Source organism: Cydia amplana, chromosome 2 (genome assembly GCF_948474715.1).
Source record: "Cydia amplana chromosome 2, ilCydAmpl1.1, whole genome shotgun sequence".
Taxonomy (NCBI): domain Eukaryota; kingdom Metazoa; phylum Arthropoda; class Insecta; order Lepidoptera; family Tortricidae; genus Cydia; species Cydia amplana.
The window spans coordinates 17,598,102-17,620,742 of NC_086070.1; the positions used below are offsets into that span (position 1 = coordinate 17,598,102).

Consider the following 22,641-nt stretch of genomic DNA (forward strand, 5'->3'; position numbering starts at 1 on the left):
TACTACCTACTACGAACGCCTTATATTGGGCAAGATTTAATCCTGCAACAAACATGTATGGATTAGGTAGATATTGCGAAAGAACGGCGATATAATCAAGGCTCTTAATACTGTTTAAAAGGTTTACCTTTGTAAATAGTCACAACTGATTGCTGAAAATATTAGACACGTGGGCCTATGGACGGTTTCCAGGACACAATTTATGGTCTTGTTGGATAGATTTAGGCATACGTTTTAATTTTATTTATGCCTTTTAACCCTAAAACAAAAAAACTGAACATAATCTTAAAAGTTCGAAAGAGTTCTTCCAATACTTGTCATAACCTCAATTTTTAGTAATGTTTACCATCAACGAGCATGATTGTACATTGTAGGCCCCTTAGCTTTGCTTATTCTTATTTAATGTATTGGTATTTAATGGTGACAGCAGAAATATCTCTTGAAACAGAAACGATTCAGAATGAAAACCAAATGAAAACAAATAAGGTGACGGCTGTCATTCACGATCCACATTCCACAGATAAAACACAGATGACACGCGTTTTGGAATTATTTGAACACAGTGTTGCTAACCCGCGATTTTTCAAATTTGCCGCCTTTTACTACTGACAAGATTTGGTTGACGGACTTTAGGTACCACATTTTTTTGCAATTCAGCCATAAGCTAAGTGGTGTTTTAATTTTGAAAATTTATAAATGTACCAGATCAACAAAATACAGATTATCTTGCAAAATACAGTTATTTTAAAGAAGATTGATGCCGTGAATTCATTATTTACCTATTTAACAGACAAATATGAATCTTATCGTAACTATGTGCGCTAACCTAGTTTAATGCCCAATAAGTGACAGAAGCGGCTTTTTAGGAGTCGATCCTATTAAGTACAAGTTATCATCGTAGTTTTCTTCGAAATTGTTGTCATAGGCTTCGTTGAAGACGTCTTGGTTGAACATGCCGTAATCTTGAGCCAGCACAATGGGCAGGGAAAGCATGAAGAAGATCAGAAGCCAGCTGGTGAAGCATCTAGTGGCGTTGCTGCCGAGTGTGACTGAAAAACAAAATATAAAAACGTTAGCCGATTTTTGAAAACTTAGGTATAAAAATATAATTAAAATTGCAGGGGATAGAACTATAACATTTGAATAGAACGATTTTAATAATAAAAATTGGTTGATTAAACAGAATGTCGAAATCTTATGATGCGTTTGCATGGCTTACCTATGTATGCCATCTTACTAAGGGTAACATTCCATTTCTGACCGCAGCTGCACTACTGGTACTGAACGCGTCAGTGTTACTGTCAATTTCCATAGTAAAATGAACAGTAGTGCAGCTGTCGTTGGAAATGGACTGTCACCTTAAGACCAGGCGTCTTTGACCAACTCTAAGGGCAAGCATATAGTCCAGAAATTGGGACGGGTTCCACCGTGGCGGGGTGGCCAAGGAGTTCAAGGCGTTAGCCAAGATTGCTAAAAGACGCCGGATAAAATCTAAAAAAATATAATTTATTTATTTTTGGATTTCATACAACGTTGTACATTTTCAAAGTTCCCCTTGTAGTTGAGAAAGTGTAACCAAATAAGGGGGTGCCGCTTCTTTTAGCTAGAGTTTGAACTTTTCCCATACAAACGTGAACCACCCTAAAGTACGTAAGAAGGACGGCCTGTATGCATTAGTAAGACATTTTTACCTTGTTGCCCCAAATGATTTATTTTTTGAAAAAATATATTTTATGCAATAATATATTACGCATTAAATAACTAAAAATTGAGGTTGTCGCTATCACTCAAGTATTTAAAAGAAGTTTTGAGAATTTAGTTAAACGATATCTTATAATAAGACAAATAAACGCACCTAAGAAAGGTATACCTGGCTGAAGAGCCAGGGGCAGTTTCACTATAGGATTGCGGCTAAACCCTTTCTGTTTTTGTAAACCAATACCAATAATGTAATACCAGCTTGTTCAGGTATTGTTTTATTGTATTTTTTTTTATTGTTTATTAGAAAAAAAGAACCCTTAGATTTACTATGCTCGTCTCACAATTTGTACCCAGTGTGAAGTTACAAAATGACTTATCAAAGCATGTAACGTACTGGGATCTAATTCACTTAACTAGGCGACTGGTTCATGCATGATGGCACAAACTTGCCAACGGGTAGGTAGTCAATCACGCGAGATTATCGTGTTTGTTCACTACTAATCACTTCGCAGCACAAAGTCAGCTTTGTGCTGTGAAGTGATAGTAGTGTATTGTGTATACACAGTGTCTTGTTTATCATGACTATCAAAACGAATAATGTTACAGTAAATACTTATAGAATCGTAGAAACGATTTTTGATCTGGTCAATTCTCATAAATAATTTTAACATACATATTAATTCAGTATTGCAAATATGACTTAAATAACTACTGGTTGCTTCATTCAATCCTGCGGTAACATTTATTGTCTTGCAAACCATGAGATCATCGGTTGACGTATACATATTTAGAATTTGAAATTACATGATAACTCGTAAGTGACTTAATAATCAGTGATAATAAAATATTGATTGATATTTATTGAAAACAAATTTTACAGCATTACAGCTAACACCAATGCACTGTAAAATTAAGTATTAAAATTAAGTAAGTAATAATAAAGCGATTAATAAGCTACCTATTGCATGTTTAATTCGCAAAAACGTAAAATATCTTTAAAAAGTTTACGACTTTGGTCGGCAAACAAGTCGCAGTCAGGTGCAAAAGATAAAAGATTAAAATATATTGTCCATAAGATGTTTTTGTATCAGAAGTAGTACCTAATCGGAAACTCTTCGACCTTGGGTTTTTTAAGGCATACTGCCGTATTCGAACTTCAAGATATTTACAAGAGACGACACTTACTACTTACTACGTTATAGTTTAGATATCAAATCAACTAGTTCTCTTTTGCAGTGCAATTCGGGCAACCAATGTCACTTTTACTTTAGATAGAGTTAGATATCTATTAGATGTGAATTGGATCTAGAAGTCATATCCTGTGGAAATCATTCAAGAGTATCTCCACAGAATCGCGCAAATGTCAAATTTGACAGGTTAGATCTTAAACATATCGTTATCGTATCTTGGTGATGTCTAAAAGATATCTAATAGATGTCTATTTCATAATCCGAATCGGGCCCATCACACAACCAGATGTTCAGAATAGTTATTTGAAAATTATTTAATTCATTTTATTTTCTTATTTTTTTATATTTATTTAGTTACCACACTTTTCTAAATAACATTGATTATGTTAATTTTCGGGTTCCAAGCTATTATAGCACTCCTGTATCAAATTTACAAGTTAAACCAAGAAGCAGCGGCATCTTTAGAAGCTGATAAAACAATTTAAAGATTATGCATATTATGCACCAAAGTTGAACTTATTAAAGATTTTGCTTTGGTTATTAAATGGCTACCTACCTTGAAATTAATTCAATGTTATTTCTGTGTTCATCTAGTAATATTTTGATGGAAATTATTTATTTTAGGCAAAACGCCCCATGATCTACTCATCAATTATGCAACTAATTTAAAATCTTATTATAACCATATTATGAACCAAAGTAGAACTTATTAAATATTTTGCTTTGCTTTATAAATACCTACCTTGAAATGAATTCAATGTTATTTCTGTGTTCATCTAGCAATATTTTGATGGAAATCATTTTTTTAGACAAAAAGCCCCATGCTCTACTCATCAATTTCGCAACTAACATAAAATCTTATTATAACCATATTATGCACCTAAGTTAGAACTTACTAAATATTTTGCTTTGCTTATTAAATACCTAGGTACCTTGGAATGAATTCAATGTTATTTCTTTTTTCATCTAATATTTAGTAATATTCTTATGGAAATCATTTATTTTTAGGCAAAAAGCCCCATGATCTACTCATCAATTTTGCAACTAAGACAAAATCTTATTATAAGCATTAAGTAAATATACTGTAAACTTTTTCTATAGTTTGTAGCTTTCTAGTAGAGCCCGAAGGCTTATCCTATTGTCTATTGTTCAGTAAAACCGCACGTGCTACTTACCTGCAAAAAAGGGTCTTCATTATTCTATTTGGCACCTGAGCGCGGGCTAGTCCAACGCTCAAAAAACCAGTGTAGGTGGCTAGGTGCACTCTCCGATAACGCGCCTTTGTTACGCATCTCGATGACACATTTTAGACTGGTTCTGTAGCGTTCGACTCGCCGGCACTCAGTAACCGAAGTCTGACCGCACACATCGTAACAAAATATTTATCCATTAGTTCATTTTGAATCTTATTGCAATTTCCATAGGAGTTGTAATTCTATTACCTGGGTAAAGTGAACGAGCGATTTTTTATGCAGGTGGTATGCACGTAGCACGAGCGGTTTTACTTAACAATAGACAATAGGATTAGCCATCGGGCTCTATTAGAAAGCTACAAACTATACCATGATTGAGTCAAATTATTCATTTTCCTATATGTGTTCAAAAGAAACATACATCACTTACATCAGCCTGCATTTATTCTACCAAACCAAACTCACTTCTTTCTGGACGCGGGTCAGTCTCCGGCGTGAAGAAGTCCAGCTTGGCGGACTCGTTGTACACGGTGGCGTTGCAGGTGACGCGCAGGCGACCGCCGGGGAACAGGTCCGGGGAGACCTTCAGCTCCACGCCCACGCTGGCCCAGGACAGCCCGCCGTCCCACGAGTGCAAGGTGGTCTCGGATGAACGCAGCTGGAATGACACTTCTTTCTGGACGCGGGTCAGTCTCCGGAGTGAAGAAGTCCAGCTTGGCGGCCTCGTTGTACACGTCGTACACGGTGGCGTTGCAGGTGACGCGCAGGCGACCGCCGAGGGGTCCGGGGAGACCTTCATCTCCACGCCCACGCTGGCCTAGGACAGCCCGCCGTCCCACGGATGCAAGGTGGTCTCGCATGAACGCAGCTGGAATGACTCACTTCTTTCTGGACGCGGGTCAGTCTCCGGCGTGAAGAAGTCCAGCTTGGCAGACTCGTTGTACACGTCGTACACGGTGGCGTTGCAGGTGACGCGCAGGCGGCCGCCGGGGGGTCCGGGGAGACCTTCATCTCCACGCCGACGCTGGCCTAGGACAGCCCGCCGTCCCACGGATGCAAGGTGGTCTCGCATGAACGCAGCTGGAATGACTCACTTCTTTCTGGACGCGGGTCAATCTCCGGCGTGAAGAAGTCCAGCTTGGCGGACTCGTTGTACACGTCGTACACGGTGGCGTTGCAGGTGACGCGCAGGCGGCCGCCGGGGAACAGGTCCGGGGAGACCTTCAGCTCCACGCCCACGCTGGCCCAGGACAGCCCGCCATCCCACGGGTGCAAGGTGGTCTCGGATGAACGCAGCTGGAATGACTCACTTCTTTCTGGACGTGGGTCAGTCTCCGGAGTGAAGAAGTCCAGCTTGGCGGACTCGTTGTACACGTCGTACACGGTGGCGTTGCAGGTGACGCGCAGGCGATCGCCGGGGAACAGGTCCGGGGAGACCTTCAGCTCCACGCCCAAGCTGGCCTAGGACAGCCCGCCGTCCTACGGGTGCAAGGTGGTCTCGGAGCAGCTGGAATGACTCACTTCTTTCTGGACGCGGGTCAGTCTCCGGCGTGAAGAAGTCCAGCTTGGCGGACTCGTTGTACACGTCGTACACGGTGGCGTTGCAGGTGACGCGCAGGCGGCCGCCGGGGAACAAGTCCGGGGAGACCTTCAGCTCCACGCCCACGCTGGCCCAGGACAGCCCGCCGTCCCACGGGTGCAAGGTGGTCTCGGATGAACGCAGCTGGAATGAGATAGGATGTCCAATTAGAATACAGAAAAATAAGGGGAGTACCTACCGAAAAAATAACTGTAAACTTCAAATGAAAAAAACTGATGCAATAGGGAGTATTACTGCAAAGTTTTGCCGACAGAGTACAGTACTAGCGACGTAAGTGTACCATAGAGTAACTTATACATACTGTACCTTAAACTGTTTTTTGACAAGTTTTCACAGACAATCAAATATGAAATATGACATCGATACATCAAGGCGGTTTGTTTACAAAGGGGCCTACCGCAACGCAAAATCGACTCAGCTATCTGCATCTTTATTGCTCGAATATGCAAGAGTGATAGAGAGGTTAGATAACAAAATTTCGACTCTCATTTGCGGTAGACCCTTAGATTGTGAGTTGTTGTGGGAGTGGCGCCACCTACGCAGAGTTTTGCGTAATATTCCCTGTTGAAACTATGTTTTTTTAGGATGACTATAATAAAAACGACTTTAATATAGATTAGATGATTGCAATTTTTTTGACAATAATCAATGTTTTGGTTCAGAAGTACCTTTAAAACATTGTTGATAAACTTACACCGAAAAACAACTGAAAATGTAAAAAATCCCGTAGATACCCAAGAGGTAGGTGTTGCAAGAGCACGACTTCGTCATAGAGCCAAGGCAAGCATTAGGTACTTACACAGATGTTTATTGTTAAGTGAGACCCATAAAATTTAAATTAAAAAAGGTCAAGTGCGTGTCAGACAAAACACAATGAACTTTTATACAAAACAAAATTAATGAAACAAAAAAAAACATTCAGGCAAGAAAGCGTAGGTATCTTCATAGCACGTACAGAATTTTATTAAGGATGTATTTTGTCGGCAATTTAATTTAAATACTGGGGAACGACCTCAGAAACTATTTGGTTATTTTTTACTTGGATAGTACCTATTTATGCTATTCATATTTTTCACCACACCAACTGGTAAAGGCTCTCTTGATTGCTCAAAAAGTGATAGCAGAGTTGGGCGTTTTTTTTTTGTTGTCCCCTACACTTTTTTTTTCAAATTTGGGATTTTTTATGTTATTTCTACTCAGAATCACGAGCTCTTTCTATCCTAATAGGAGAAAAAAGTGTCATAAGGTTTTTATTTCCATTACGTCACCATTTTTCATAGACTTTGTATGGCGGTCGCGGAATGGAACAATGGACACTTTTTTTCTCCTATTAGGATAGAAAGAGCTCGTGATTCTGAGTTTATATAACATAAAAAATCCCAAATTTGAAAAAAAAGTGTAAGGGACAACAAAAAAAAACGCCCAGTTTGCATTTTATTCACATGTGAGACAAAGTAATCAAATGCAAATTTTGAGTAGTTTTCTTATGTTTGCTGGTATAATTGACTTTTAAATAATGATTTTGAATGATATATACCTATATTTAAAACATTCATTCGGATTTGATTTTGGTTGCTGTGGTGAAAAATGTTTCACTCGGGGACATTTTGAAGAATTAGAATCTTTTGCTTGCTCGGGTATCAATATTAGCACGAGCGGTTAAACAACAACTTTGCCCCCTTGTAAAAAAAATATATATTCCTCTGTCTAAATATCATCGGGAGAGGGAAAGATTTTGCAAACGGCCAGAGTTTGCTTAATAAGGGAAAGTGGAAATTTCGATGGCCCCTTTGTCAAGTAGTGAAATCATATTATCATTTTAAAAATACAGCAATAACTTGCAAAAATAAAAGTCTACGTAGCATGCAACAAACACAGAAGTTACAAAGAAATTGAAACATAAAATTTCATACCTTAGAACACATAACCTCAGCTGCCTGTTATGTGTAAAATCAATTGTAAGGAGATTTTTCGTTTTTGGTTTACTATGTTATTAGGTATAAGTAATGTAAGTCTTATAAGCACGGAGAACAAAATTGTTTGTATGATCAGGATAATATTTATTGACAGCTACTTTTTACTACGAAAAAAATAATCGTTACAATCTGACCAAAGAAAATTGTTTGGTACCTAAACGTAAAATAAAAAGATCCCAAATATTAATTAAAATTAAAATACCAATTCCTACAACTTACCTCAGACGGTTCGTAAAGAAGTTGCGCAGCAATTTTCTATTATTAGAGGGCAGCAGAGCTGAGATTTAAGACTAAAACTAATGTATATTTTACATTTTAACTTACATATTTTATATAATACTAATGAGCTTCATGCAGCCAAGCATTTCATCAGTCCATAGACCCAATAGCTGACCATCATAAATTCATAACTTCTTACCAGCCGCTTCAGTTAAAACGGTAGGACCAGATCTGCCGCGCCATGTACCGTTCGTGAACCGTGAAGAGCATAACGGCACGGGTTTCAACGCTCCCTCGGAGTTCACGCGCAAGTTGTAGATAAAATCAATAATATCATTTTGGTACGAACCGGTTCATCGTTGATGTAAATGGTGAGGTTGGCCGGAGGCTTGGCGGGCGCGGAGGTGCAGTTGGCTCGCATCAGCTCTCCCGGCTGGTACTTCTCCTTCTCTGCTTGAAGCACTGGCTGACTCTCTGGTGTCACTGAAATTAGCGGCGTTTGCATTTAATATTGTTCAATTATTTTACCTGAATTATGTAACGGCTAAATGGGAACATGGCAAGTTGACATGGTAAAAGTCCCTTACTGTACGATAAAGATAAAAAGATATTTATTTCTATGTTGTTCCTTATTATTCAAAATAATCAGATAAATCATCGGAAAATATCGGCATCGGTAAATCAAAGTGTCGGTGCGTAATCGTATAGATAAATCTTACGTTTTCTTAGAATATAAATAAACTCAATACATTTTTTTGTGTGATATAGTCCGCTGACAGACGGCATATAGTAAAGGCTTTAATAATTGAGTTCCGATATCTTTCGAGTACAAAACCAACCAGTACCAAATAAATATAGTTAGTGATAATAAGGCGACATCGCTAAGCTTATCTACCTATTCCTCAGTTTTATCAAACTAATGAAAAAGCAATCAGTTCAGCAATCCTCGCCAGAAGCCAATCATATTACTTTGTCTTTGCGATCAGCACTGCAAGTTCCCACTAACTTCTAATGTCTGACTTCGAAGTTCAGTGGTCGGTAGTTATGAAACTGTACCCACCTTCAATAATTTAAAAAGTTTTTATTTTTCTACAAAACTTTAAAAATAGTTATGACGATATTTTTTAAGTATTATCTTTCTACCAATTTCTGTAGTCTTTTGCATGATCTTGGGTATGATGGCTTGGCTACCTATGCGAGTCAAACGATGCCAGTGACAGATGTATAATTATGAATATTATGATTATGTAATTAAACGCCGCAAAATGTTATGTAATCAGACGAATCTTTGGTACTCAGCACCAAAATAGAAACGCAGGTAGGTAAGAAAACAAAAGGAATTAATGTTACTATTTGGATATTTCGTAAATTAACAAAATTGTAGCTAAGGATACGCAGATATTACAATAAATCCAGAAATCTATAAAAAACACTTTTAACCACGGATGTTTCAATTAACCTACAAATTTGGTATATTTAAAGATTTTTCTACTTCCGTACTTTTATTTGTCATTTAAAGGGTCGTGCACACACCTTTAAAACCCTACCTTATAGAGTTGTCAAGACAAGTCTTTAGTCTATATATTCCCCAGAATAGAATTTGTGCTTACACGCAGTATCTTTTTGGCGATTTTACGATACTTCGTGTAATGACCACTTAAAAAATATTGAATGAAATACAGTGTTGCCAACCTTATTTTAAATGTCATCTCTGACAAATAAGTGAACCATAGACATGTTTTTTTTTTATTTCATTCATTCATTCTTTTCCCGCCTGTACCCTCCATTTTTGCTACTTATTGAATTAAAAATATTTGTTAAATTTACAATTTTATTTCAAAGTACATAAGTACGTAGAAAAAATATTGTATGCAACGTTGTTTAACTGAGTCAAAAAATACTCGTGGCGTCTTTATTAACAATTTTCGGCTTTGCCTCAAATTGTTACTCACGCCACTCGCCTTTTTTACCTCTTTTAAACAACGCTTGCATAAAATACTATTTCCGGGGTTTGGTAAATCGTTTATTAAACTAACCTATACTTACTCTAGTTAGTCGATTTTCATATTGTTTCCAATTAACTTGGCTATATAGTATGTTTATTTGTAAAATGTTTGTCTTTAATGTGTCATAACAATTATACATTTTATTTATTTATTTCATTAAACTTTATTGCGCAGTAAAACATATACAGTGACAAAAGGCGGACTTAATGCCACACGGCATTCTTAATGTTTGCTTAAAATGCCGACTAACTGTTTGTCCGTTAACGATTAATGTTTTGTATCGAACTTTAAGATGATCATAACTAAGTATTGTTATTATAATAAAAGCATTATTAATAGTGGAAAAATAGGGAATATTTAGCTTACCAACGACATCAAGAAACTGCGTTGCGGTCTGGGTGGAGAAGGTGCTGTCAGCGGTGACTTCGCAACTGAAGTTGCCCGCGAGACTCGGCTCCAGCTTCCGCAGGACTACTTTCTTGTCATCAGAATTGTTCATCTGAAATGTATAGCGGTCTTTATAGAGAACGCGTATGCAACACTTCGTTCCGTATTTTATAAACATTAATCGAATGTTTGTTCCTATTTCAAACAAATGTAATGAACGCAACGTAATTAATGACCTCTAAATTACAAAATCCTCTATTATTACTTATTCCACCTGTTAAATACAAAATTACAAATTACAGCCCTATTTATTCTGGCTAAAGCCTGTTACGCATTGAGCTCCCATTAATGTCATTTAAAAGAACAATAATTAGATATACGTGATATAGATTTTGAATCTAAATATATTTTATATATTATTTATATTTTAAGTTTAAAATCTGTGAAAAAAATGTTGGTTAGGTAACTCACCATATTCTGAAAATGGCATATTTCTGAGCATAGGTGCTCAGCGCGTTCGGATCAGACATTTTCAGACGACAAAGAGCTCAACAATCGCATAAAATAGAACGCTCTAAGGCACGTAAAGGCGATCCTATCAGGACGTTGTTATTTTACAAAACGCCGCAAAATGTACCCTATGCTGTCAACACAAGGTTCACCAGTTTAATCGTTTTTAGAGCTGACAACACGTGTCGATAGAAAGAGCTCTTATAAACTTGTACGACAGAGCACTACAGAAACGTAGCTCAGATGTCGTTCGAACGCCCAATTTAGTTTTACTGATCCAATAAAGCAAAGGTGAGAAGTGGGCATATTCGATACAAGGAAGGTTGAAGCTGCAAAATGATTTCATACTTTCAGAGTGATATTGAATGCATGCCCCAACCGTCAGTCGTCTTTCCCTAATATTAGAACAAACTGAATAGATTTGTTTCCGAATATAGGGTGGGTGAACTGATCGGAAAATTTTCAAATTTGCAAAATTTCCACTTTAAAACTATTTTTGTATAAGAATCGAAAATGAAAGTTTGCAGTGTTCCATTTCCATTTCCTTTATTTCCTGTTAAATTTTCCTAAGGTAACATATTATGTACAGTCAGCATCAAAAGTAGTTTATCAGACTATGCGTCAAAAGTCTACCATTCTCTGATAGCTTAAGAAAAAGATTTGTATCTCTATATGTATATAGAACAATACTTTAGAACGCGAACTGTCGAGATACCTATATTACCTATTTGAAAAAGGCATCGAGGGTGGCAGACTTCGAGCAACACCGGCTTCCGACACGTCGGAAGGGAGGGGCCCAAGCGATATCTTACCGTACAAATCTTTCTGGCATTTTTTGCGGGAGGAAAGGTGCACACAGTCGCACTTCTCACACACTTACATACAAAATCCAATTTGAGGGCCTACCGCGAACCACGTTCGACGTGTTACCTCCCTGTCACACTTACGTACGAATTTACAAGTGCGACAGAGAGGCAACACGTCGAACGTGGTTCGCGGTAGGCCCTCTGTAATGACGACACAAATACATAGAAAATGACACCCTACACAGACAAATCTTGCACACCTCGATCTGTTTTTGTGTACGGACGAGTCACAAGTGTCACAACACGCACACTGACACATTTTCGTCGAAGAATGTTATTATTTTCTGAGTGATGAGAAGTCGGATTTGTCGCTCGACCGATCCGCATTTTGTACTCGGCGAGCAAAATCGATAAATCCAACAATTACGTGAGACTAAAATATAATAATTGTGCTTAAATGTAATTAAACGCATGATATGTAAAAAAACCTTAACACCTTCTTTTTGTAAACTTGATGTCCCCGACCTTTTTTTACAATAAAAAATCGAGAATTAGGCATTTTTTCTGCTGCTGTGTTCACCCGCGCGTCTGGACTCGGTCTAGTTTAAAATCCGAGCGCAACTAGTTTTATTACCCGCGCTAGATCAGTTGATCTTGTACCTAGGCAGAGGGGAAATAGTGCGAATGCCGCCTACCTTCCGTGTTGCTCGAAGGTGGCAGATGCTTTTGGTGCGTTGTTTCATATACTTCTATTGATGCTGACTGTACAAAAAGGTTTAGATACCGGAGATTATCTCAATATAATCAATGTTGCCAAAACCAGTGTTCTACTAGCTTCTCGAGTAATTGAAAGGTTCGGGCAGATCTCGCACCAGCACTACTTTGTTTACGTTTTTGTCATGTGTGTGGTTGTTGCTGTAAGTTGCTGGCTCTGATCTGAATTTACTATGGATAGTATGGATATGATCTGTCAGGTCAGTGACAAACATTGAAATGCGTTGAAGATAGGGTAAGCATAAGTAATTATTTATAAAGAATTAAACATCACTACATTATTATTTATAAAACCAGGACAGGGCTTTAGGATCCTACGCCGTTATATAGACTTTTTTAATGAATCTTTAAGAAGGTAAGAATAATAAATGTTCTTTTAAGAAAAGTCTTTAAATATTTTAAGAAACAAACAGTCACCGTCAAACTCAGCAAGGCCGTTTCGTACGTAGTTATTTTTGTTAACTTTGATCAAAGGAGATTTACTCTGATGGATAAGGTTTACTTTTCGGACATTGCTTATTATTCATACATTTACGAAAAAACATTATACGGCTGAAAAGGCATAATAATGACGAAATAATATAGAAATATAATGGATAAAAATCTGTTTATTTATACTCTGCCAAAGGCATATTTCAAAATGCAATGTATGTCTCAATTCTCAATGACAGCCAACAAAGATTTTGAAATAAACTAAGTACATTTCATAAATAAATAAACGTCTAAGTAATATACTAAATGATGAGGCTTTAGTTTTACTTTTAACTACCTAGCCATTTTATTTTGTCCCTAATTAATTAGAAAACTTTATACTTAGTTTCGCCATATATTTCGCTTATCTGTCTCCGCGACTTAGCTTATTTATTTAAATCTACAATTTAAAAAAAGTAAAAGATATAGTAACATTAAAATATGATCCTACCCTTTCTAAATATGGCCTAAAGCCCTTGTGGTCTTGGCTTAAATTTAAAATACCTAACCTTATTACGAGGGGTGTTCAAAATATTCTCGGTATGAGAATGAAAACAAACAAGTACGAAAAGTTTGATATTTTTATTTTTCAATATACTCCCCCCCTATGTTCATACACTTAAAAGATCGATCATTTTTTTTTTTAATCCTGCATAAAAATATTTTTTATCTTTGGTGTAAAAATGCTCCTCCACTGCCGCCTTCAATGCTTCATCATCGGAAAATTTATTTCCACGCAGATCCTTTTTAAGATTGGGGAACAAAAAGAAGTCGCTGGAGGCTAAGTCCGGACTATACGGTGGGTGAGTAATAGTTTCAAACCCACATTCAACAATAGCTGCCTTGGCAATATGAGCAGTATGGACGGGGGCGTTGTCATGCAGAAGCATAACACCTTTGGTTAACTTTCCTCGCCTCTTTTCTTTGATTGCATCCTTTAATTGACGTAGAATGTTAGCGTAGTACTGTCCTGTGATATTTACACCTTTTTCTTTATAATCGATCAGTAATACTCCTTCACAATCCCAAAATATCGTGGCCATGACCTTGCCAGCTGAAGGGATGACCTTGAACTTCTTGGGATGAGCTGAACCCTTAATGTGCCACTGCATGGACTCTTGTTTACTCTCTGGGTCATAATGATGAACCCAGGTTTCATCTCCAGTAACTATTCTTTGCAGCACCTCATCAGGATTTTCACCGCACAGGTCAATAAAATCGGAACAACAAGCTACACGCATGTCTTTTTGAAGCCGAGTCAGCATTCGCGGAACCCATCTTGCACTTACTTTTGACATATTAAGATGGTCATGGATAATATCATGTACGGTACCAATAGAGAGATTGGTTACTTGTGCTATAGATTTTACCTTCACTCGACCATCTTCCAATATAAGTTTTTCCACTTTATCAATATTTTCTTGTGAAGTAGCTACTACAGGCCGGCCAGGGTCGTCTTCAACACTCTCCCTTCCACGTTTAAACTCGCTTGACCACTTTTGAATGGTAGATAAAGAAGGAGCAGACTCATGGTAAACACAATCCATTTCCTCTTTTATGGTTTTTTGATTTTTACCCTGTTTTGTCAAGAATTTTATCACGCATCGATGTTCTAATTTAGTTAACATTGTCAATTCCCACATGATGTTCATGTTTGTTCAGCAATTGCAGAAAAACAAAAGAACATCTCGGTTCGAATTATACTTTTTTTTAATGTCAATGAATAAACCTTAGCGGCCAGTAACGAAAGAAATTTTAGAAGAGGTTGTAAGATATCAATACCGAGAATATTTTGAACGCCCCTCGTACAACGATTGACAATACGACTTCCCGACTAACTAGTTAGTTGCTGGTGGTGCTGCCTGAGACACCTAAACGAAACGCAAATATTCGTGATAAAAACATTAATCGGCCATAAATATCTGTGTAATGATGATAATAGCAGTATATCCACACGAGTAGAGATACTGGACTTTTATGGGTACCGTACGAATGCATTATTGACACATATATGATGATATAGTAGGCAGAGCAGCGTGCATCGTTACACTTACAATAATAATTAATGGACAATGGATATTTAACTTACATCAACAAAAATTCCAGGCAATCCAAACACCCTGGTGCTGGGGTTTTCCAAGGGCGTGTATCTGTAGAACTCATGGTTCCCTCGGTACCACTTGGCTGTGTATAGTGGCGCCCCCTGCATGTCGCGATAGCACGTCAACACTGCAGTGCCGTTGCGTTTTACGATGGATGGCTCTATTAGCAGCTTGACGTTGCCGATGCTGGTTACATCTGAAAAATATTTATTTTAAGCAAGTCTTATACATGACTACCCTTCTATTTCCCGGGAAAGAGATAGTTCATTGCCTATGTCTTATCTTACCTATATCCGACCAATGTTAATTTAGGACCCGATTCGGATTTTGAAATAGACATCTATTAGATATCTTTTAGACATCACCAAGATACGATAACGATATGTTTAAGATCTAACCTGTCAAATTTGACATTTCCGCGATTCTGGAGATACTCTTGAACGATTTCCACAGGATATGACTTAGAGATCCAATTCACATCTAATAGATATCTAATTCTATATAACGTAAAAGTGACATTGGTTGCCCGAATTGCGCTGCAAAAGAGAACTAGTTGATAATATATCTAAACTATAACTTATCTAGAATGGATTTAGTACGTGTCGTCTCTTGTGAATATCTTGAAGTTCGAATACGGCAATTAGCCTGAACACTTTAAGATAAAGCTCTGAAAGCAATGTTTTATTTGTAAATATTAGGATCCCACTCATTTCATGATAGACTCGTACTGATCATCTGTTAGTTATGCAAGGTGTCAGTAATGGCAATAGGTATATAGAGAAATTTATATTAAATTTGACATTTCCTGCATTCATGTTGCGCTGCAATACTGCTGCAGTCGAATGCGTTACTGCAGGAAACTTTCTCGATAAAAATGACTTTTTAGACATTTCCTGCAGTTTCAACATCAATGTTGCTGCCCGGATTTTTGTCATTTGCGGTAGTAATATAGTCGGCAGTAATGTTGTGCTGCAATACTGCAGCCTCAGTAATGCTGATGCACTCTAAATCCCAAGGTCACCTTTGTGACAAACTAAATTTATGTCAAATAAGACATTCGCATTTTTATAAATGTTACATTTTCACAAGATAATTGCTGAATGTTTCTAGAATATCCATAAAATCGAATAACCTCGTACCCTGCGTGGTCCATTTTAATTTTTATTACCTACCTAGTTAGCATTCTCGCAGTTAAGTCATTGTGGTACCCGAGAGACTGTTCGGACCTACTTCCATTTTATCGCGTTGTGTCTTATTTGCAACCTTTGGTTATATTAACGTATTCCATTGTTTCCAAAAAGTATAAAACTTAATACTTAAAGGGGCTTAAAATTATAAATTTATGAGAGAGTTACAGGGGATTGCAAACCAATTTTTGTTCGTCACTTGGAGTTTAATTTTTCAGCGTTGGTTTTCAACAAAATATGTTTACCAAAACAGGAATTGAATTTACAGCTTTTATGGATACCAATATTTGAGCCGTTAAATTGTTTGTATAGGTATATTTTTATTTTGACTACTAAAATAAAATAGTTTACTTATTTATTTAAATGCTTTCAAACACAAACAGGGCCAAAGAGGTGGACTCCACCACTATCCGCTGGGTGCAAAGCATGCTCTCAAGCAGAGTGGTTAGGCTGGACTTGCTTAACACCACAATCGAAGTGACCACGGCGAGAGGCTGCCCGCAGGGGGGTGTCTTATCTCCCCTGCTCTGGACTCTTGCGGTGGATGGACTTCTGCACAAGATGGCGGAGCTCCGAATCGACACACAGGGGTACGCGGACGACCTTGTTGTGACGGTGAGAGGCAACTGCCAAAGTACTTTATCAGACCTTATGCAGAGGGCTCTCAACACTATAAATACATGGTGTGGAGAGAATGAATTGTCTATCAACGCAGATAAGACAATTATAGTTCCATTCACGAACAAGCGGAAAATAGACAAACTCAAACCGCTTGTCATGAATGGCAAAAGTATTCCGTTCTCAACAGAGGTCAAATATCTGGGGGTAACACTGGACCAGAAACTGACCTGGAACAAGCACGTGGACGGAACTATACAAAAGGCTAGATCAGCCTTGGCAATAATATGCTGTCGTTTAGCAGGCAACCGATGGGGTCTAAAACCCAAAATTGCCTTATGGCTGTACACATCTATAGTGAGGCCGATAGTGTCTTACGCCTCTGTAGCATGGTACGGGAAAACGACGCAGAAGGTAACAGTGACGAAGCTTGGCAGCCTGCAAAGAACTGCCTGTGTCATCGTCACTGGAGCCATGTCATCCTCCCCGACGGCAGCCCTAGAGGCCATACTAAATCTACCGCCCCTTCACCTGCATCTGGAGTTGGAGGCGAAATCTAGTATGCTTAGAATAGCGGGCGCGAGGAGAGGTAATTGGTTATCGAAAACTCTGAGACTGTTTAAGGAATCAGTGTACGATATTCCTGTTCTTGGGATGCCATCCGACACTATGGCACCCAAATTTTGTCCACTCAAACTTTACTCAGTGGAAGTCCCCAAAAGGGAGGTCTGGTCAAACAGTCAAATTAAGTGGAAAGAAGGAAGCCTGAGGTGGTACACTGATGGCTCCAAATCCGGATCTGAAGTAGGCTGCGGAGTATACGGTGAAGCGCCTAGGGAAAGCATCAGCTTAAACCTAGGACGGTTTTGCTCTATATTCCAGGCAGAGGTATACGCCATTCTAGAATGTGCGTCAATCAATCTGCAAAGCAACTACGGTAATCACACAATCTATATCCATTCGGATAGCCAGGCGGCACTCTTAGCCCTAACCTCTGATGTCACCACATCGAGGCTGGTTGAGAACTGCAGGCAACTATTGAACAACCTTGGAGCCAGGAACAAAGTTGTTCTACGTTGGGTCCCAGGGCATGCGGGTATCGTAGGAAACGAAAAGGCCGACGAACTCGCGCGAGCAGGGGCTAAAGGGAAAAACTACAGTCCTGAGCCGTTTTGTGGTATCCCCAAAAGCCTAACGCGGCTCACCCTAAAGACCTACTGTCAATACACAACAATTCAACTCTGGAGGGAAACAACAGGTTTGAACCATTCCAAAGCGCTAATCAAGGCCTTCAGCAAAAAGGCGTCCTCGAACGCCTTAGCGCTGTCTAGGAACCAACTGCGCAACTTGGTAAGGGTGCTTACTGGGCACTGTTGCCTAAATAAGCACATGCACACCATGGGGAAACGTGACATGGGGCGGTGCAGACTCTGTATGGAGGCAGAGGAGACGCCCTTGCACATCCTCACAGAGTGCCCTTGCCTAATGCGTACTCGTGACTTAATCCTGGGCGGGCACATATTGCGCCCGGAGGAGGTAAAGTCTCTCGAGTTCAAAAAGATCCTGCAGCTGTTTGAAGTTGCAGGTTTGGATCGAGAGTTGTAGTAGGTGGCGATCACAATAGATCAGCGATGGTCGCAGTGATACATAGGCTTTGGAGCCTTATATAGCCCCTAACAAGAAGAAGAAGAAGAACACAAAATAATACAAATATTAACACAATTTCCACGTTAAAACTATTTTTGTATAAGAATCGAAAATGAAAGTTTGCAGTGTTCCATTTCCATTTCCTTTATTTCCTGTTAAATTTTCCTAAGGTAGGTACATATTATGTACAGTCAGCATCAAAAGTAGCTTATCAGACTATGCGTCAAAAGTCTACCATTCTCTGATAGCTTAAGAAAAAGATTTGTATCTCTATATGTATATAGAACAATACTTTAGAACGCGAACTGTCGAGATACCTATATTACCTATTTGAAAAAGGCATCGAGGGTGGCAGACTTCGAGCAACACCGGCTTCCGACACGTCGGAAGGGAGGGGCCCAAGCGATATCTTACCGTACAAATCTTTCTGGCATTTTTTGCGGGAGGAAAGGTGCACACAGTCGCACTTCTCACACACTTACATACAAAATCCAATCTGTAATGACGACACAAATACTGCAGCGTACGTATATGAATAAAAATATTGTTATTGTTAAATATTGTTATTGTTATCAAATATTTTGATTCTGAAATAAATGTCATATATTTAAAAAAAAGTAACGAAGCCTTCCAAGAATGAAGGCAGGATTCAAACCGGCGCGGCGTCTTTAGCTATACCTATATATTTGTTTGCCTGTGCAAAAATAACCTGTTTTTGCTTTCAATTATTCTCTCTTTGTAGAAGTTAACATTGTATAATATAGGAGATATATCAATATTTATATTTCACCTCCTCCATTAAAAGCAAGTACCTACCTATCTGGATCGCATAAAACTGCTTTGGTGTGCCGCCGAAGGCTTGCCATCTTCAACACACGTCTCGGCTTACCCAACACGCCAATAATATTTAGATTAATAAAAATCTGCTGCCGGAGGGGACTAACTAAAAGTAATGAAATATACATTTCAATCCACATTCCATATTCCTAGACAGTAAAATACGGTCTGATGTGCTCACTACATAACAAGCGCGCCGAGGGACACTAGAAATGATTATGGCCAACATGAACATTCAAATTGAATCGAGATAGCCGGATCGAATCCGAGTAGCCGATTTATATTCAGACGATATGTGGTTATTTTCTTAAAGGAAGTTCACCCTCGGGAATTTACGGTTTCAAGATATCGTTAGGTATATAACAAAAGAGAAAACAGTGTATCAACTTTCTATGACAATATTTTTCCGAAACATTACTGTGCACGTGTATACCTACGAAAATATTGGAAATTTACCGAGTGATTTTATTGTTTTGTATCTCGTATTACAAGATTAGGTAGGTATAATAAAAAAGAGGAAAGACACAGTATACTCGTATCTGATACGGATATCCGGTTAGCGCCCCCCTTCCTCCTAGCTTTATTAGTTGTTTAGTTTGTTTTGCATGGCCCATGACTGGATATTAAGTTATCTTAGTAATAGAAGTCAATGTGTAGAAATTCCTAGTATGATCGATAGTGAAAAAGTCCCAATATTAAAGACTTACGGCTCTTCCTACCGGCAAAACGTTAATGGGGTCCCACAGGGAAGCGTTCTTGGTCCGCTTCTCTTTCTGCTTTATATTAACGACCTGTCCAGTGTCTCATCTGACAAATACATATTGTTCGCTGACGATACGTCGGTAATAATTAGAGCCAACCCAGATGAATCACTTGAGGATAAGATTAACTCTACTTTGACGAAATTGTATCAATGGCTGTCAAAAAATAATCTAAAGATAAATTTAACGAAGACCAAAATTGTCGGAATACCCCTAGAAAACGTGTTAACTTATAAATCACACGTAAAATACGTCTGTGACAAGCTATACCGGTTTGTTTATGCATTAAGGCGCTTGAAACAGATTGTTTCACGTAAAGCAGCTATTATGGCTACGTCTACTCGAGCCTTACCTATGGATTAATAATCTGGGGTAACTCGACCGAAGTCTATGATGCTTTTAAAGCTCAAAAGAAATGCATCCGTGCCATTTGTGGCGGTGGACACAGAGAAAGCTGTAGGCAGCACTTTAAAACATTGCGCATTCTGCCCCTAGCTTGCATATACATTAGGGAAATCTGTATTTTCGTTAAGCAAAATATCCAACTATTTAAATTACAATCTCAGGTCTCAAATCGTTCTTACAGATATAACTATAAACTCGCAGCACCATTTTACCGCCTAGTATGTAGCCAAAAACATGTATATTATATGTGCATCAGAATTTATAACAAACTGCCACCAGAATTCAAAGAAGACTGCCTTAATATATTTAAGAAAAAAGTGACAAAATGGCTTCAACAAAATTGTTTCTACAGCCTAAATGAATATTTTAATTATAATGTCATTTAATTATTGAATGAATATTCCTATTACTTATATTATATGTGATTTAAATTTTAAATTTTACATTTTACATTCAAATAAATGACTTATGTACCTAATGACTTTATTTTGCAATACTTACTTTATTTTTTCTTGTTTCTGGAATTCTGATAATTGACATAATTTTGTATCTCCTTACTTTAAAATATTTGTGATTTAGATAAATTTAGATAAGTTTAGTTTAAGCAAACTTTCTTTGCATGCTTTGTTAAGCAGAATGTATTGGAAATTTTTATATTGTAAGAACTTGTTTTGTGTACTACATTCTTGCAAATGAATAAATGATTAAATGATTAAATTAAATGCAGTTTATTTACTACAGGTTATAGGTCGCCCACACTAATATGCGAGTACGAGCCAGATGCATAGAAAGTGAAATTACGCACATGCTAGCGGAAACATATTCGCCGCCAGTTTGACACTGACATCAGTGTCAAACTGGTGGTAGCCGTACAGATGTCCTCAAATCTGAGCGTACTAAATGTTTAAGGGCGTTTTTTTTTTGTTGTCCCAAACACTTTTTTTTTCAAATTTGGGATTTTTTATGTTTTTTCTACTCAGAATCACGAGCTCTTTCTATCCTAATAGGAGAAAAAAAGTGTCCTAAGGTTTTTTTTCCATTCCGTCACCATTTTTCATAGACTTTATATGGCGGTCGCGTAATGGAAAGATCGAAAAATGTATGGAAATTTTGGGACACTTAAAACCTACCCGTATGTCGCGCTACATCACATAACGACAGACAAGTATGAATCCGGCTTGATCCAGCTTAAGACAGCACTTCATAATCCCCAATTACCTGTTTCATAATGAGACCCATAATAATATTTTCGTTAAAAATAATTTATTAACATTTATAATAGGCACCTAATTTTAATTAGCTACCTAAAGTCAAGTTGACGTAATGGCCAGGCAAGTTGCACGGTGTTTGAATGCTTTGAAATTTTAATATATAAAAATACTAAGAGGATGTAGTTTAGTGGTAGCTTCTATTAAATACCTATAGGCTATACGCTAGGTTGGTAAAAATTGTTATGATCAGAGGATCACGTTGTTTTCATCATATGAATAAACACCCACTATCCTTAAGATCTGTGTGCCATCATCATCATCAATAGAACATCAAAAACTTCAGAAATGAGAAGAGAAAAATACAGAGAGTAAAACCATGCGCTCATATAATGAATACCTAAGGCAGTAGCAATGGGGGTACCAAATCGCTAAAAATAAAATGAATTAATTAGTGAATATTTATTAAATGACCGGATAAAATTTAAAGGCTCACTTGTCCCCTTATCATTGTGGAAGAATATTTATTCTCCTTAACCTGTACCTTTATTTTTCAGGAAAGGTATCTCTGGACGTTATTGCGATGTAGATAAAACTAGTGGCATCTTTATTGCCAATAAAATTCAGTAGGTACCTATATAATACGTCTGAGGTTGAAACAAATGCATAAATATTTATAGATATGTGTAGGCAGCAGCAATCTATTGTGCATATTTGGGCCACCAGTTTAAAAAAGATTATATCTATGTCGGGGCTTAATGTAGGTTTAGGTATTCAGGAATGGCTACATCTATATAAATAAGAAGTAATCAATACTATGTGTTACGACTATTACCGAGTGGTATTGGGATTATATGCGTTCCCGGCGTTAATCTGCTTCGACGTACATTTGCGATAAGAGATTATTATAATGCCTTATTGTTTGTACCTATGTATTAAGCTGCAACCATACATAATGACGAACTAGCAAACTAACATGACCTAATCCGTTATGTCGTGTTATTCTAAGCATTGTGTTCTAATCCTAACTTTAATTCAAACTG

At 37.9% G+C, this 22,641-nt stretch overlaps 1 protein-coding gene across 1 annotated transcript in view; it reads right to left on the bottom strand.

Moving 5' to 3' along the window:
- Window positions 1-757: 757 nt before the first annotated feature.
- LOC134659866 (uncharacterized) overlaps window positions 758-22,641 on the bottom strand; it is a 71,165-nt gene continuing 49,281 nt past the window's right edge. Inside the window, exons 2-6 of the mRNA XM_063515578.1 lie at window positions 14,923-15,131; window positions 10,252-10,384; window positions 8,229-8,362; window positions 5,606-5,807; window positions 758-1,049 (exon numbers count right to left, since the gene is read on the bottom strand). Coding sequence (XP_063371648.1) covers window positions 832-1,049; window positions 5,606-5,807; window positions 8,229-8,362; window positions 10,252-10,384; window positions 14,923-15,131 — 896 coding nt within the window. The 3' untranslated portion in view covers window positions 758-831. The remainder of the gene's footprint in view (window positions 1,050-5,605; window positions 5,808-8,228; window positions 8,363-10,251; window positions 10,385-14,922; window positions 15,132-22,641) is intronic.